The 17,450-nt window shown below is 42.9% G+C and overlaps 1 protein-coding gene across 1 annotated transcript in view; it reads right to left on the minus strand.

Moving 5' to 3' along the window:
* The window catches only part of LOC126125632 (low choriolytic enzyme-like), a 43,688-nt gene extending 26,472 nt beyond the window's left edge, over positions 1-17,216 (minus strand). The window contains exons 1-3 of the mRNA XM_049915136.1: positions 17,019-17,216; positions 12,728-12,794; positions 10,476-10,613 (exon numbers count right to left, since the gene is read on the minus strand). Coding sequence (XP_049771093.1) covers positions 10,476-10,613; positions 12,728-12,794; positions 17,019-17,216 — 403 coding nt within the window. The remainder of the gene's footprint in view (positions 1-10,475; positions 10,614-12,727; positions 12,795-17,018) is intronic.
* Between the last annotated feature and the right edge of the window lie 234 nt (positions 17,217-17,450).

Below are 17,450 nucleotides of genomic sequence, written 5' to 3' on the forward strand. Positions count from 1 at the left end.
AAGTGCGCATGTAGGCACTAAGGAGAAAGGCAACCTTTCTCATCACCCAATAGACTGCAGTGATGAACTGATGAGAGAGAGAAGTTTGGATTTCTCCCTCAGTCAGACCATCAAGAAGCCTAGTGTAAATAACACCAGGTGAAGAATTTATCTTTCGACAGGCCTCAATATGAACAGGATAGCTACGGAGGAGGGAGGCTGCAGGCAGTTGTTCTGCCTGAGATTCACAATTAGTCTGCAAAATCAAAGTGGCATTATGGAAATGAGACTAAGATTTCACAGGGCCTGCAATTACAACAACACCTTTCTGACTAACAGACAGATTAACCATAGCAAGGGGCTGACCATCTCCAGTACGTGAAACCATGAGGAACCGAAGTGCAGCTGGGAGAGTCTTTGAATAATTGGCCTCATTCCATTTACATTTAGTAGGTGTAGACTGGGAAGAAGATGACTAGCTCATTGCGATAAAATCCCTCATGATTTCTAGTGTATCTCATAGGAACACTCCTTCCAGCTGGTGAACCCCCTCAGAGAGGCGCTCACCCACCTTAGGTGATCGTTCACACCTCAGGTCAGACTTCCCGAACTAGCAATTTTGGAAAATATCAGTTCAGGCAATCACCCCTCTCTGGGGCTGGACTGTGCCAGAACCTCAAACACCTAGGCAGATGAGAAGGGGAACGAAGAAAGAGAGGAAAAAAAATGGAAGGACTGTTCTGATAACAGGCTACTGAAAATTCACACCATATTTCCAAACATTTCCGAGGCATGTTCCCCAAGGGAGGGGTAAAAGAATAGCAGGAGAGGGACTGATTGTATATCAGGAACCAATAATAAAAAACTGCAATTACAGCAGAACAATTATGGGAAGCTGACCTGTGGAGCTGTTTGGGTAGACAGCAGGGGTGGGGTTTGGGGAGTAATGTAACAATGTAGTAAATTGGGTTGGGGGGGGGGGGGGGGGAGTTGTTGGAATGGTGGAAGCAGAAGGGGGAGAAGTGATAAACAAGAACAAGTGAAAAGAATTAGCTTGCAACAGCTAGATCCTTATGAGTGATAAGGTGGTAGCTATATATCAGACTAAGTCATTGCTACCTAATTATACTAACTTTCAGCAGCCTACTGAAGCTAACGCAGTAACTGCAAAACACTGAGTAGAGCCTACTAAGTATTACTGCAGTAGCACTAATTTTGGCTTACTGTATGGGAAGATTTTACTCATGAAAGATAAACAGTCTTTATAAATCATTTTATGTATCTCAGGAAGAGAATTAATTACATATTAGACAGATTATGAAGCACTGTATATTCATAGCAGAACACTGAAAGGGGTAGGGGGAGCAGTGGGGGAGATGGGAGAGGAAAACAGGGAAGCGTCAAACTACACAGAAAGGGTGTAGGGGGAGAAAAGAGGGAATAGCTTAACTGCAAGAGCATATCATACCATGTTGGGAGGGTGGAAGACAGTGGGTGCATTTGGGTGTGGTGGGTGGAATTGTGTGACTAACAAGGAGAAATAGTAATATTAGCCCGCATCTCGTGGTCGTGCGGTAGCGTTCTCGCTTCCCACGCCCGGGTTCCCGGGTTCGATTCCCGGTGGGGTCAGGGATTTTCTCTGCCTCATGATGGCTGGGTGTTGTGTGCTGTCCTTAGGTTAGTTGGCTCAGAGCCATTTGAACCATTTTAGTAATATTAATGCAAGTGATGTCTGCACATGATGTTTTACAAAAACCAGTTCCAGTTAGGAATAAATAAGTTGCAGTTTCAACCAATGTTGCTGTAAAGTAACACAAGGAAAACTCCAGGTAGAAATATCAACAATATAGGAAAAGACAGATTGCTACTTATCGTAAAGAAGATACATTAAGTTGCAAACAGGAACAATTAAAAAACATTTACATAAAGCTTTTGGCCACAATCTTCATCAGTAAAAGACACACACACACACACACACACACACACACACACACACACACACACACACACACACACACCACACCACACACACAGCTGTTGTTGTTTGGTAAGCATTTCACAAAAACTAGTAACATTCAGGAAGAATTAAGTTGCAGTTTCAAGCAATTTCACTGTTTAGGAAGTATAATAAATTTAAAATGGTAAATTAAGAGTCTTCTAGGAGTGTAGATACACAATAAAAAAAATTGTTTTTCAAAGGAGTTTGTTCATTCAATAAATGACACTCTTATAGCTTGGATTTCTTGTAAATTTCTATTTCTCCTAGGAAATTCATTTGATAAATGCCAGGTTTATTTAATGCATTACTTATTGGTTGCTCATTGTGAACAAGTAATTGGCTGATCTTACTATCAGTAGAAAAGGCTGCTGTAATACCTCATTTTTTAAGCAGGTTGGTCATTTGATAAGATATATTGCCAAGAAAAGGAATAGTTGCATAATTCGGTTTCTCTGTCTTGTGGTGTGAAGTATGTGATGTTCACCTGCTTTATTTCTTCGTTGATGGTCCTCGGTGATGACGTACTGCTTTGTGATACTGGCTGAAAAATGGGGGGGGGGGGGCTGTAGTTCAACACTGACTACTGTAAATGATGTATCCAACAGGTGCACAGTTGCGTTTCACAGTTCTTTACTTTCACTGCTCACAATCCCCCAATATACACAGTTAATATGGCCAGTCCACTATTGGTTAACTTTCGATAAGCCTCATTAATAGTTAGCAAGCAAACATCAGCATACTGTTACAATAGTTTACTGTTGTATATCTGTGAGCAGTAAAATTCTAAACATACAGTTCACAGTCTTTCAAATAATTTGGACAGACACTGTCATTGTTTTAACACACAGCCTAATGGTGTTACACTTATTTCACAGTTAAGTTGATGCATTGTTGTTAACCCGAGAGGGAAAGATGAAAGGATGTGGGTTTTAAGGGAGAGGGTAAGGAGTCATTCCAATCCCGGGAGCGGAAAGACTTACCTTAGGGGGGAAAAAAGGACAGGTATACACTCGCACACACACCCATATCCAACCAGATTATTATGTCTGCTTGTGTCTGTGTATGAGCGGTTGGATATGGGTGTGTGTGCGAGTGTATACCTGTCCTTTTTTCCCCCTAAGGTAAGTCTTTCCACTCCCGGGATTGGAATGACTGCTTACCCTCTCCCTTAAAACCCACATCCTTTCATCTTTCCCTCTCCTTTCCTCTTTCCTGACGAAGCAACCGGGGGTTGCGAAAGCTCGAAATTTTGTGTGTGTGTTTGTGTGTTTTTTATTGTGCCTATCTACCAGCGCTTTCCCGTTTGGAATGGCAGGTCAACAGACACTCAAACGAACACAAACATACACACAAAATTCAAGCTTTCGCAACAAACTGTTGCCTCATCAGGAAAGAGGGAAGGAGAGGGAAAGACAAAAGGATGTGGGTTTTAAGGGAGAGGGTAAGGAGTCATTCCAGTCCCGGGAGCGGAAAGACTTACCTTAGGGGGAAAAAGGGATGGGTATACACTCGCACACACACACATATCCATCCACACATATACAGACACAAGCAGACATATTTGCTAATATGATTCCGAATAGAGCCAAATTGATACTTCTAGAATACTAGTACTACTTCTTCCAAATGTTTATAATTAGTGCAGAATTAGACCTGGTGGCATATTCTTAATGCTGATGACCAAACTTTCACTTACATGGGAAAACAGATTATATTCATGTATGTCAATGGTAATTAGTAAAATGAAAAAATGAATTTAAGGAGGTAGGTGTCAAAACAAGAGAGGAAGTAACAAGATCCCAGCTTGTTACATCACAAGTACCATGTTTAGAAGTACGTGTTCTCTGTTTGAATCATTTCTGTATTAAACTGGAATCATAACCATTATTCGCTGCCACATATTCCAAATTCTGCAACTCTTTCTAAATAGCATCGACAGTGGAACTTCAATAATTCTATCAATCGTAGAGTTGAAATAGATAATTTTGTAACTTTCTGGATGACAAGAGGTACTGTGAACAATACTATTGGTAGTATTAAGTTTCCTAAATATATCAAGATAAATGTTATTGTCTTTGATCTTGATGGACAAATCTATGTAATTAATACTGCCTGTATCATCTTGTAATTCACAGGAGAAATTACTATTATTACACAGACTATTTAAAGTTTCCTTAATGTGTGGAGTATCTGCTGGCCGCCCTTGGTATACAAGAAAGATATCACCAACATATCGTTTATACAATATAATGTTTTTTTTTTATATATGTATGTTAGGAAACTGGTTACAAATTTATTTTCCAAGGTATTAATGAAGATATCAGCCATACACCCAGTTAGGTAGTTGCCCATAGCTAATTCCTCGTGTTGTTGGTATAGTTCCTTATTTGCCATACACTAAATAAATAAATAAATAATAGCTCCTTATTAAAGGAGAAAATATTGTATTTAAGTGCAGTTTGCAATAATTTGGATGGTTTCCACAATAGGTACATTGGTATACACATTTTCAATATCAAATTATAAATTTGGCCTCTGTATATGTCTGATGTGTGGATGGATATGTGTGTGTGTGTGTGTGTGTGTGTGTGTGTGTGTGTGTGTGTGTGTGTGTGTGTGTGTGTACCCATCATTTTTCCCCCTAAGGTAAGTCTTTCCGCTCCCGGGATTGGAATGACTCCTTACCCTCTCCCTTAAAACCCAAATCCTTTCGTCTTTCCCTCTCCTTCCCTCTTTCCTGATGAGGCAACCGTTGGTTGCAAAAGCTAGAATTTTGTGTGTGTATGTTTGTGTTTGTTTGTGTGTCTACCGACGTGCCAGCGCTTTCGTTTGGTAAGTCACATCATCTTTGTTTTTAGATATATCAAATTATACTAAGATAGAGTTGTTGGGCTGTATGATTTTTGATTGAATAGGTATTTTCGCATTTATAAAATCTGTTTAATAAAACTTTTAATTTTTTTACATAGCTGATAAGCAGATTTGCCAATAGAATTAACTATTCGTCAAATGGGTCAATGTTGTTTATGTATCTTGACTTGGACTCTAAGTGAAGGAGTTTTAGCATTCACATAAATAAGTTTATGTTTATCTTTAGGGTAAAATAGATGTTTACTAGTATTAATTACTTCCCTAATTTCTTTGTTGCAAGCATACACCAAATGTTGTTAGCATTAAAAATTTCTGTTTTTTGTACATAGTTCTTTTTATATGAGGTCTGTTCAAAAAATTCTGGAACATTCGTAATTTCATGCCAATGGTATGTTGGTGCAAAATGTTGTTGGCATCCCTGCACATGCCCGTGCTTAATGTGTAACTGCCGGAAGTTTCATTGTTGTATGTCTGTCAGCTATTGTTCAGTGCTGTATTAAGTAGAACATAGTGTCGCATAGTTTGCAAATTTGGAGATGGCAGAGTTAGAGGAGCAATGGTTCTGCATTAAATTTTGCATGAAACTCAAGAAAACCTTTGATGCACCAAATGATGCAGGAAGCCTACAGTGATGATTGCTTAAGCCATACTCAGAGTTTTGACTGGTTCACACGATATAAAAATGGCCAGACGGAAGTCAAAAATGATCCTCATTCAGGACACCCTTCGATGTCTCCCGATGACACGCATGTCAGGGATTTCAATGAAACTGTGCATTCCAATTGAAGACTGACTGTCCAGATATTGCAGAATTATATAACATTTCAGTTTGATAATGTCATGAAATCCTGTCACAGTGTCTTGGAATCACTGTGTTGCCACCAAGTTAATCACATAGCTCATAAGTCAAGACCAGAAAGACTGTCACCTAGCAATCTGCAAAAAGCGTCTGGATCTTGCAAATGAGAACTAAATGTTTTTTTTTTTAAGAGAATCATAACTGGTGATGAGACATGGGTCTATGGTTATGATATTGAGACCCTTTCACAATGGGTCAGGAAAGGTTCACCAATTCACAATGGGTCAGAAAAGGTTCACCAAGACCAAGAACAGCTTGTCAGGTCAGGCCAAATTTCAAAGCTATGCTGATAGTTTTCTTTGACTTTCAAGGATTAGTTCATCATGAATTCATGCTGTGGTGACAAACTGTTAATTGATGGTACTATCAGGAGGCACTGCAATGCCTGTAAGAAAATGTGGGAAGGAAATGCACTGAAATGTGGTGAGACAATTCATGGCTTTTCATCATGATAAGACACTCGCATTTTCATCCCTGTTGGTGCATGACTATTGCACAAATAACAAAATCACTGTGCTGCTTCATCCTCTGTACTCTCCAAACCTGGCTCCTGCAGACATTTTTTTTATTTCCAAAGTAGAAAATCCTGTTGAAAGGACGAAGATTTGCACCAAATAGATGAGATGAAAGAAAATTTGCAGAAGGCACTTTGTCTTATAAAGCAAGAGGTGTAGCAAGACTGCTTCCAGAAATGGAAATGGCATTGGAAGCAGTGTATCAACTGTGAAGGAGAGTGTTTCAAAGGAGACCATGCACAATAAGTAAAAGGTAACCACAGAAAAATTTTGTAGACAAAGTTTTGAATTTTTTGAACAGACCAAGTACACAATCACTGCTGTGTTTCTTTGATTACCAGTGCATTCAAAATCTTTTGGTCAGTAGTGGTATTCTTACTCCTGGAATCCACATTCCTATAACAATATCATCATTTTGTGTGCCACTTTAGTTTGTTGTTTTCTGTCTGTTTTAAGTGAATCTGGCCCTAGTTTAAAATAGAAATCAGTTCTGCAACACTGTTTTAAGCAAATGTTGGTCCGATATTACATTTCAAACCTTTATCAAGCAATTCAGTTTTCTATCATTAAATAAAAAGTCAGTTTCATTTATAGTTATACTATAAAATTCAAAGTTCAATTCAAGTACCTAAGCACGATTTGGTTTCAACTGCTTAGACAGAAGGCACTCTAACTTTTTAGTGGGTCTTTTCTGGATCAAAACTTTTTTTTTAATAGCCATTCATCAATATGAATAAAAACACTGTCTAATTGTAAATTATGTAACACACACGTTATATCGTTGTATAAACTGTAAGTATTAACATTTGTTTTGTCTGTTTCAAATGTTCGGTGTTCAAAACATAAACATTTAGAATTTTAACAACCTTTAGTATGGTTCTACATGTACACTCCTGGAAATGGAAAAAAGAACACATTGACACTGGTGTGTCAGACCCACCATACTTGCTCCGGACACTGCGAGAGGGCTGTACAAGCAATGATCACACGCACGGCACAGCGGACACACCAGGAACCGCGGTGTTGGCCGTCAAATGGCGCTAGCTGCGCAGCATTTGTGCACCGCCGCCGTCAGTGTCAGCCAGTTTGCCGTGGCATACGGAGCTCCATCGCAGTCTTTAACACTGGTAGCATGCCGCGACAGCGTGGACGTGAACCGTATGTGCAGTTGACAGACTTTGAACGAGGGCGTATAGTGGGCATGCGGGAGGCCGGGTGGACGTACCGCCGAATTGCTCAACACGTGGGGCGTGAGGTCTCCACAGTACATCGATGTTGTCGCCAGTGGTCGGCGGAAGGTGCACGTGCCCGTCGACCTGGGACCGGACCGCAGCGACGCACGGATGCACACCAAGACTGTAGGATCCTACGCAGTGCCGTAGGGGACCACACCGCCACTTCCCAGCAAATTAGGGACACTGTTGCTCCTGGGGTATCGGCGAGGACCATTCGCAACCGTCTCCATGAAGCTGGGCTATGGTCCCGCACACTGTTAGGCCGTCTTCCGCTCACGCCCCAACATCGTGCAGCCCGCCTCCAGTGGTGTCGCGACAGGCGTGAATGGAGGGACGAATGGAGACGTGTCGTCTTCAGCGATGAGAGTCGCTTCTGCCTTGGTGCCAATGATGGTCATATGCGTGTTTGGCGCCGTGCAGGTGAGCGCCACAATCAGGACTGCATACGACCGAGGCACACAGGGCCAACACCCGGCATCATGGTGTGGGGAGCGATCTCCTACACTGGCCGTACACCACTGGTGATTGTCGAGGGGACACTGAATAGTGCACGGTACATCCAAACCGTCATCGAACCCATCGTTCTACCATTCCTAGACCGGCAAGGGAACTTGCTGTTCCAACAGGACAATGCACGTCCGCATGTATCCCGTGCCACCCAATGTGCTCTAGAAGGTGTAAGTCAACTACCCTGGCCAGCAAGATCTCCGGATCTGTCCCCCATTGAGCATGTTTGGGACTGGATGAAGCGTCGTCTCACGCGGTCTGCACGTCCAGCACAAACGCTGGTCCAACTGAGGCGCCAGGTGGAAATGGCATGGCAAGCCGTTCCACAGGACTACATCCAGCATCTCTACGATCGTCTCCATGGGAGAATAGCAGCCTGTATTGCTGCGAAAGGTGGATATACACTGTACTAGTGCCGACATTGTGCATGCTCTGTTGCCTGTGTCTATGTGCCTGTGGTTCTGTCAGTGTGATCATGTGATGTATCTGACCCCAGGAATGTGTCAATAAAGTTTCCCCTTCCTGGGACAATGAATCCACGGTGTTCTTATATCAATTTCCAGGAGTGTAGTTCTTTGTATACAATTGTAAAACATTAGCACTGGAAACTCTGTAACTGAAGGCAGTTAAAATACTTACTTTATATTAGTGCAATTTACATACTTTAGACACTGTTTTTCAAATGTAACAGTGTTAGATTTAACAAAAATATGTATTTCAAATTTTACTAAAATTGTAGTAATATAAAAAATAACTACAATATTATGAAAAGGATAGATTGCTACTCGCCATACAGAGGAGATGTTGCAAACAGCTACAACAAAAAGATTGCTATACATTTCAGCTTTTGGCCAAAAGGCCTTCTTCTAACGTAAAGAAAAACACACACACACACACACACACACACACACACACACACAAGCATAATTTTCACACAGATGACCACTGTCACTGGCCACTGAGACTGGACAGCGTACAGCGTCTGTGCCTGAGGGGAAAATCATTCTGTGAGTGGTAGGGACAAGAAAACCCTGGGGCAAAGATGGGAAGGGATAGCAGGGTAGGGGTGGAGAAAGGTGCAGAGCTGCTTGTGGGAGCATGCAAGGATGTGGTGGGGACAGGGTAGGACTGCTAGGTGCATTTGGGAAATTGGAGGAGTGGAGAAGGAAGGAAAGGGGAGTAGAAAGAAGTAGGGGAGGGGAAAAATACTAGTGAGTGCATTGATGGCATAGAAGACTGCATAGTGCTGGAGTGGGAGCAGGAAAGGAGATAGTTACGTGGAGGATAGGGACTAGCAAAGGTAGAGGCCAGGAGGGTTACAGGAATGTAGAATATATTGCAGGGAAAGTTCCCACCTGCACAATACAGAAAATATGGTGTTAGTAGGAAGGATCCACATGGCGCAAGCTGTGAAACAGTCACTGAAGTGAAGCACATTGTGTTGGGTAGAATGTTCAGCAACTGGGTGTTTGAATTATCTCTTAGCCACAATTGGTTAGTGGCCATTCATGCAGACAGACAGACAGCTTGTTGGCTCTCATGCCCACATAGAAAGCAGCACTGTAGTTGCAACTTAATTTGTAGGCAGGGTCCATGGGGCAGACCTTGCAGCTAGGTCTATTGCCATGAGGTGAGGAGCTGGAACAAAGGCGGAGTAGGGATGGGCAAAGATATTGTATAAATTCAGTGGACAGCAGAATATCACTGTGAGAGGGGTGGAAAGGATAGTGGGTAGTATATTCCTCACTTCAGGGCACAACAAGAGGTACTCAGAACCCTGGCAGAAAATCTCTCATCATGCCCTGAAATTAGGAACATTCTACTATTATCCTTCCCGTCCCAGCCACAGTGGTATCCCACTGCCCACCAAACCTATGTAATATCCTTGTCTATCCCAACTCCATCCCTTCCCCCAGCCTCTTGCCTCTTGGCTTATATCCCTGCAACTGACCTAGATGCAAAACCTGTCCTAGACATAGTGCCACCACCATCTACTCAAGTTCTGTCACAGACATCCCTACCCCATCAAAGTCAGGGCTACATGTGAAAGTAGTTATGTGATCTACAAACTAAGCTGCAACCACTGTGCTGTTTTCTATGAGGGCACAAAAACCAACAAGCTGTCTGCATGAATGGCCAATGATAAATTCCTCAGTAGTATTTTTCTTTCAATCTACACACTTTGAAACACGACTATAAAAAGAGAAACTCTGAATTCATTTAAGTAGGAGAACCCTATAACTTATTATTGAAATTCCTCATGTTAAAAGCAGTGCTCTCTTATTAACTGTAAACTGCATCATATTAATGACATGTCAATAGCTACAATGGAATTAATGGCATCATATGCCAAAGTACAGGTGCCATACTGAATATGCAGTACAAGAAAGAGAGAGATAGTGATAGAGAGAGAGACAGAGAGAGAGAGAGAGAGAGAGAGAGAGAGAGAGATTGCCTACAACAATTTCTTTTATATTCTTTGAACAAATTCATTACATTAAGTAACTTACTGTAACTTGGATCAAACTTATAAGGAATTATTCCTTTAGGCCACAGCAAAGAAGGTATAGCAAGTGCATTTCTGGAACCAGTAGGAAATATAATGTCTCCTTGGTAAAATTTTCCAAGCTCTGGGTAACTATTTGTGCCTACAAAGAAACAACAGATTTCTTGTATAAGCTTAGCATACAAACTGAAGTTATTAACATATTCCAAGACAGAAGGATGGAGAATGAGTCAGCTTATAGATTTTGTAGAAATACATTTTCCATACACAGTGTTTTTGTGCTACAATTACAAACAAAAATCAAATGCGAATACTGTTTCAAACAAAACATAAGAAAATATATCTAAAAACAAATATGATGAGACTTACCAAACAAAAGCGCTGGCAGGTTGATAGACACACAAACAAACACAAACATACACACAAAATTCAAGCTTTAGCAACAAACGGTTGCTTCGTCAGGAAAGAGGGAAGGAGAGGGAAAGACGAAAGGATGTGGGTTTTAAGGGAGAGGGTAAGGAGTCATTCCAATCCCGGGAGCGGAAAGACTTACCTTAGGGGGAAAAAAGGACAGGTATACACTCGCACACACACATATCCATTCGCACATACACAGACACAAGCAGACATTTGTAAAGGCCTTTACAAAAACATTACAGCTTGGCTGAATACAAGTGCTACAAGACAGGGCCAGAGCGCTGCACCAGTGACCTCGAGCAAACTTTTAGGTAAGTTGGTCTTGTGTTGCTTTGCAGTGACCAGCTTATCAGGCACCCAGCTCTCTGAAACAGAAGCAGGTGGCTTTTCACAGATTTAATAGCTCATGTGTCACAGTCTTGTCGCCTTTTAGTCATTTTGTAAATTTCACTTTTTGGCTCTGTTGGACCGTTACCTATTAAATTAGCAGTGCCACAGACCAGCAGATTAATCAATTTATTTTTCCATGCCAAAACCCCAGTTGTTTCTCAACAATGTCAGAATAATTTATGCTATGATTTCTGCAGGAGCTAACTGTCAGCTATAGCAATTATCAGACAATATTTGGTAAACTATTTTCATGCACTGCATAAGCCGCATTTTGTATTAATGTTTGAATTAGTATGTTTTCAACAGTCAGAACTAGCTGCATATTATGTGCATGTTAACATTACAAGTATTTACATGGACTAACTGGTTGATACCAAATGCTCCACATACATCACATGCCAAATTCCTGTATACATTTTAATTTCCATGAAGACTGAATAATTATATTTCCAGTTTCATTTAAGTTGTTTTTGCATTTTTATATTGCTCAAGACTTGGTTTTAATTTCTGAAGATGTGCAACTCGGATATCTCATGTTTGCTTATTTAAAATTCCCCAACTGTGTGGACTACAAGAAGTTAAATATTAAATGTTGGATTTTCAAGTTACACTTAAATGGCGCTTATTCTATTTGGTCTCATTTGTTTGAAGCAATTAGTTGAGCTCAACAAATGAGTTGTGCTTGTTGTCAAACCAATGTGGAAATTCTTGTAATTCCTTGTAGGAATGTGCATCCACATCTCCCTTTCCTACATGAACATGTCTAAAGTTCATATTTTTGTTTTTGCATAAGCTGTGTCTCAGCCCTTAGGCTATTTATCCTTTCATTTAATTTTGTCATTTACTAACTGTGATTATGTGTGCCTCTCAAGGGAGGGCAGAGCTATTCAGTGTAATCTGTCTAAACCAAGTTAAATACTTTAGCACATTACAGAGCTGTGCACTATTGCTCAAGCAATAGGTAAGCCCTTTCACTTTCCTGGGTACATTTTGATTCAACTCTAGCAATCAGGGGCACAGCCATCAGATTCCGCTCAATTCTAAACTATACAGGCAAACATTCACTGTAGCTCTAAGTTAGTAGTATTGCACCTCATTTACATTCTGGCGACCTTGATGAACAGTTCACAACTATAATCCACACATCATCCTTTTACCTGCATGTTCCACACAGCGCACTTTCACCCTAACCCTTCACGTGTCACTCCATAAGCTCTATGTGATTTTTACATTTACTGTGTTTGTCCTGTATCAACATTCATGCAAACATTAAGCACAGTCATTTCACAGTAAGATTCAGCTGAACCCACTTCTGAAATGTCATCTGTGTCAAAAAGCATGCACCCATGCCTTACGACCCGCCAGCACAAGTGGCTGGTTTAAGTGACCAGGACACTACAGGCCAAGGACCCTTCATCAACACATCAGCTAAGCAGAATCCCTGCTCACCTCCCAGCATTTGACGCCCACGAACCATGCCCGTGGTTTTCTTCCACTGAGGCAGCCTTTGCTGACCCTGGAATCATGAACGATGCAACAAAGTTCACCATGATTATTACAAAACTTGAGTCCACCATCAAGACAGAGACTCACAATATCATTAGAAATCCTCCACAGCCTGGCAGCTATTTTAAGTTAAAAGACTGCTTAATCACATGGTCAGCTTCTTCTGAGATGCCACACTCTTGGGAAATGCTTTCTACAAATGAATGTTTCAACATAAGGCTCACACATCTCCTGCAGTAGCTCTGTGCCCTACCTGACTCCAATGTTTTTCCAGACAAGCTCTTACTTCATAACTGGCACTCACATTCACCAGCTGCGATCTATAGGGCACTCACTGTAATAGAGCACCAGGTATTTGACTCTCGATTCCCCCTCACCCCCTTCCCACCCAAGCTGCAGCTGCCAGTCAGTCCTTGTATCCACCATTGCCCTTGCTGGTTCCTTTTTGTCACCATGGCAGTAAGTCACCTAGCCGCTCCAAGGCACAATCCATAGTGACACTTCTACAACCTGTACCACAAGACATACAGTCCAATTTAGCACATATAAATGACACACATGAGCTGCGAGATGCTAAGCTAACCACTGCCCTCGTTTGATTGCATCTATCCACCTCTGCATCAGGTCTATTATAGCTTAGCCGTGCTTATTAACATGGCTCACACAATTGTGATACTCTTCTGATTGATGACTGCAAGTGCACACATCTGCACAAGCGCATTTCCCTGGGTCCATCCGGCAATCTGGAGGATCTGGCTGAGAACAAGTCCATGTGCTGGTATCACAAGTGTCCCAGCTGTAATGTCACCAACTGCAGACTATGATGCACATAATCCCTAGACTCGAATAGCAATCAGCAGTAGGTGAACCTGGATGTTGGCGATATCTCCATGCTGTTTGTGCTTGGCTACTGCAATCCCACCTCACCTGTCTCCTGCTGACTGACAATGTGTCGGACTTACCCATTTTCCCACACAAACTCTTGCCCTCATCTGGCCATTCCCCTCTCTTCCTCCTCGGTGCCGCTAACAGTTCTGAAATCACATCTTACAGTTTCTACACCTCTTAAGTTGATCTCCACCTTGGTAAGGAGTTCCCTTAGTACTTCGCTGTGACCGACGCCTCTGACCCATTTGTTGGTGCAGATATCATTTCACACTTAACCTTCTTCTCAACTTTGTATAGTGTTGCCTAGTTGACAGCACTTTGGGTCATTCCATACCCTGCACTTCCTATGTTGCCACCCCCATTAACATCAAACAACTACTCCAGTCCCTTTGCCAATCTTCTTTATGAACTTCTGCTTCTCATCCATCATTCCAGCCTTTCCGCCCCCCCCCCCCTCCCCCTCCCCAAATCCTGTGAATTGCACCATGACATGGTGCATTATATCATAACCACTCTAGGCATGCGTGCCCACTGTCATGCTTATCCTCTTCCACCAGATGAGCACAAATTTGCACAGGCATAAATTGTGGTCTCCATTGCTTCTGTGCTCCTACAGCCATTGAAAGGCCCTTGGTCCTCTGCACTCCATTTGGTGGTTCAATGTGAGAACTATTCTACTTTGTACCAGTCTTATGCAGCTATAGTGATGACATTTCCAGCTCCACCATCTTCAGCAAGACTGACTAGGCCAAAGCCTTCACATAGATCCCAGTAACACCAGAGGACATTGACAAAACAGCAATAACATTTTTCAGCCTTCTCAAGAGTGCCTTTATGACCTATGGCCTCTGCAATGAAGCACAAACTTGGCAACATTGCCTAGACAGTGTCCACCACAACGCACTGGGCTGTTTTTTATGCTTAGATGGTATCCTCATCTACCCCCAGCATATAACACAACACCAAGAGGGAAACTTTTTGCCACCTCAAAAAAGTAGGAGTCATTTTTAAACTGGAGAAAAGTGTTTTTGGTGTAGCCGTCAACCTCTGCCTAACAAAGTCTGAATGATCACCAATTTTCTGTACCTCACAGAATATAAGGAACTTTGGAGATTTTTTGCCAGCCAAGATTTTTAAATGCTTTCTCAAAACTGTGGCTTATATTTTAGAGCCCCTCATGGCTGCACTGCAAGGTGACCAAACAAAGACTAACAAGCTCATGCCTTGGACACTGTCCATGACAGCTAGCTTTGAAAACACATAATGTGACCTTGCTAATGAGGCCCTTATGGCACATCTCCAACTCACCACCCTGCTCGCTATTGTCAATCTACAATAGGCACCATTCTTCAACAGCGTGTCAGGGACTCTTGACAGCCACTGGCTTTCTTCTCGGCTAAGCTCTGAGCCACAGCGCAAATGGGTCATGTACGACAGGCAATTACTCGCCATCTTCAAGGTGTTTAAGTACTTTTGAGGGATGCACTTTCACCATCTTAACTGACCACCAATCTCTTATGGCAGGGTGTTTCCAGAAAAATGATGCCAAAATTTCACTCTGACAGCCCACCAGAAGGAATACATTGTGCAATTGTAAACTGATATATGCTATGTATCTGCCATTTATAACATTTTTGCTGACTGCCTCAGTTCCCCCAGTGCCCTAGCCCTCCTTTAGATTATGAGGTCCTAACAATGGCCCAATCCACTGACCCTGCCAAAGTCAAATTGCATCTGGACTCAAATACCGACCTTTTCCTCCAAGTCCATTAGATCCCCGGTGTGGTCCACATCTTGAACATTTGGTGATGGTTGGTTGGTTGGTTGTTTGGGGAAGGAGACCAGAAAGCGTGGTCATCGGTCTCATCGGATTAGGGAAGGATGGGGAAGGAAGTCGGCCATGCCCTTTCAGAGGAACCATCCCGGCATTTGCCTGGAGTGATTTAGGGAAATCACGGAAAACCTAAATCAGGATGGCCGGACGCGGGATTGAACCGTCGTCCTCCCGAATGCGAGTCCAGTGTCTAACCACTGCGCCACCTCGCTCGGTAACATTTGGTGAGATCAACTGACAGATCCCAAGTACATCAACAGCTCTAAAGACTGCACCCACCCCTATCTTCCCCCTATCTTCCATAAACCAGCATTTGATCACCTACATGGCCTAGCAGACTCCAGTGTCCGCTGCCCTTGTCCAAGAACGTTTCTTCTGGCCTATTACCCAACTGAAGTGTAACACCTAAGTCCACACCTGTGTTCTGTGCCAGCAAATGAAAGCGGACCGACAAGTGCACACACCAAATGCTTTATTTCACATGTTGAACACCTATTTTCTCAAGTACACATAGAGATTATCGACCCTCTTCCATTTTAAAACAGATGTTGCTATTTTCTGACAGTTCAGATTATGCACTGGCCACAAGCCATTCTCATCTCCGACATTTTGGTCGAAACTGTTGCCATGGATTTTGGGTGACCCCACAATGTTGTGCAGACACCGATTCACCTCTGGTCTATTCAAGACCCTTATAGAGACTTGCAGCAGCCTTGTTCATTTCGCCATTGGTTACCATCCCACTGCCAAACCAACAGCATAATGGAATGTATCCACCAGACATTGCATCTGCCCTCATCCGTTATGATGTAAAAACTCCGCCATCATGCCACTGGTCATGCTAGGTTCAGCAAGTCCCCCAAAAGGCTGACTTGGGAGCGTTCACCTGACTTAGTTTACAGGCAGCCAGTAGCCCTACCTGGTGATTTTATTGGACCTCAGTCTCACTTTGCTACAGCCTGTATCCCAGCTTATGTACAGCAGCTTCATGATTACTTGGACCAGTTATGACCAAATTCTTCAAAGTGCCACAGTGAGCACGAGGTTTTTATGAAACATGACCTTGCAATGTGCATGTGTGGAATGTTAAGCATTTATGCTTGCCAGTCCCCACTTTGTGCCCATAGTACTCGTGCCCTCACCTTAACGTGAAGAGTGGTGACAAACCCTTTGAATTGTGTCTCCACAGTGTCCCATCATTTGTTTCTGTTGATCGATTCAATCCAGTGTTTGTGATCACCCTGCAGAATGCCTGTGTGCCCCCAGCAGTTACGGTCTACCTGCTGCCTACTGCCACCAGCAACACTGCTGGTGTCATAGCCAGTGATGCCACCGGCGCCACCCCTCTAAGAGCCACTAAACCATCACCTGTTGCCTGGGCACCACATGCAACAACCTCCCTTCCTTTCAGTTTACTTCCTGCTCTTGTTACTCAGTACACAGATTTTGTTGCAGAATACACAGAACCTGATGGAGGGAATGCAGTACCCAACACGGAGCCTGTCACCTCACTACTGCGACCCAATGTAGCTGCAGGCACTGCTCCTCCAGCTCCTGGCGATGCTCGAGTGCCTTTGACACCAGCAGGTCTGCTGCCTCTGTTGTAGCACCGGACACTTCCTGTAGTGTCCAGTGGTCAATACCATAATCCACTTCTGTGAAAGCATTACACAAGGGCTTCGGGCAGACAGCAGCAGCAGAACCAGCCATTGCTGCAGGCATTTGTGCACTTCAACGTGTGCTAAATCACATGTGCTGGCCACACGGTACCTTGTCGTCCACGTCCCATCTGTCTGGGTTACCACGTGCAGCCTCGCAACTCCTTGGCAGGCTGCACACACTGTACACCAGTCACTGTGCCATACAGGTAGGTCTTTTTTCAAGTTAAAGCCCAAGCTACCTCACACTTATATGGCACGCCTTTGCTTTGCTGACCAGCACACC

This window comes from Schistocerca cancellata, chromosome 1, assembly GCF_023864275.1.
Source record: "Schistocerca cancellata isolate TAMUIC-IGC-003103 chromosome 1, iqSchCanc2.1, whole genome shotgun sequence".
NCBI classification, from domain to species: domain Eukaryota; kingdom Metazoa; phylum Arthropoda; class Insecta; order Orthoptera; family Acrididae; genus Schistocerca; species Schistocerca cancellata.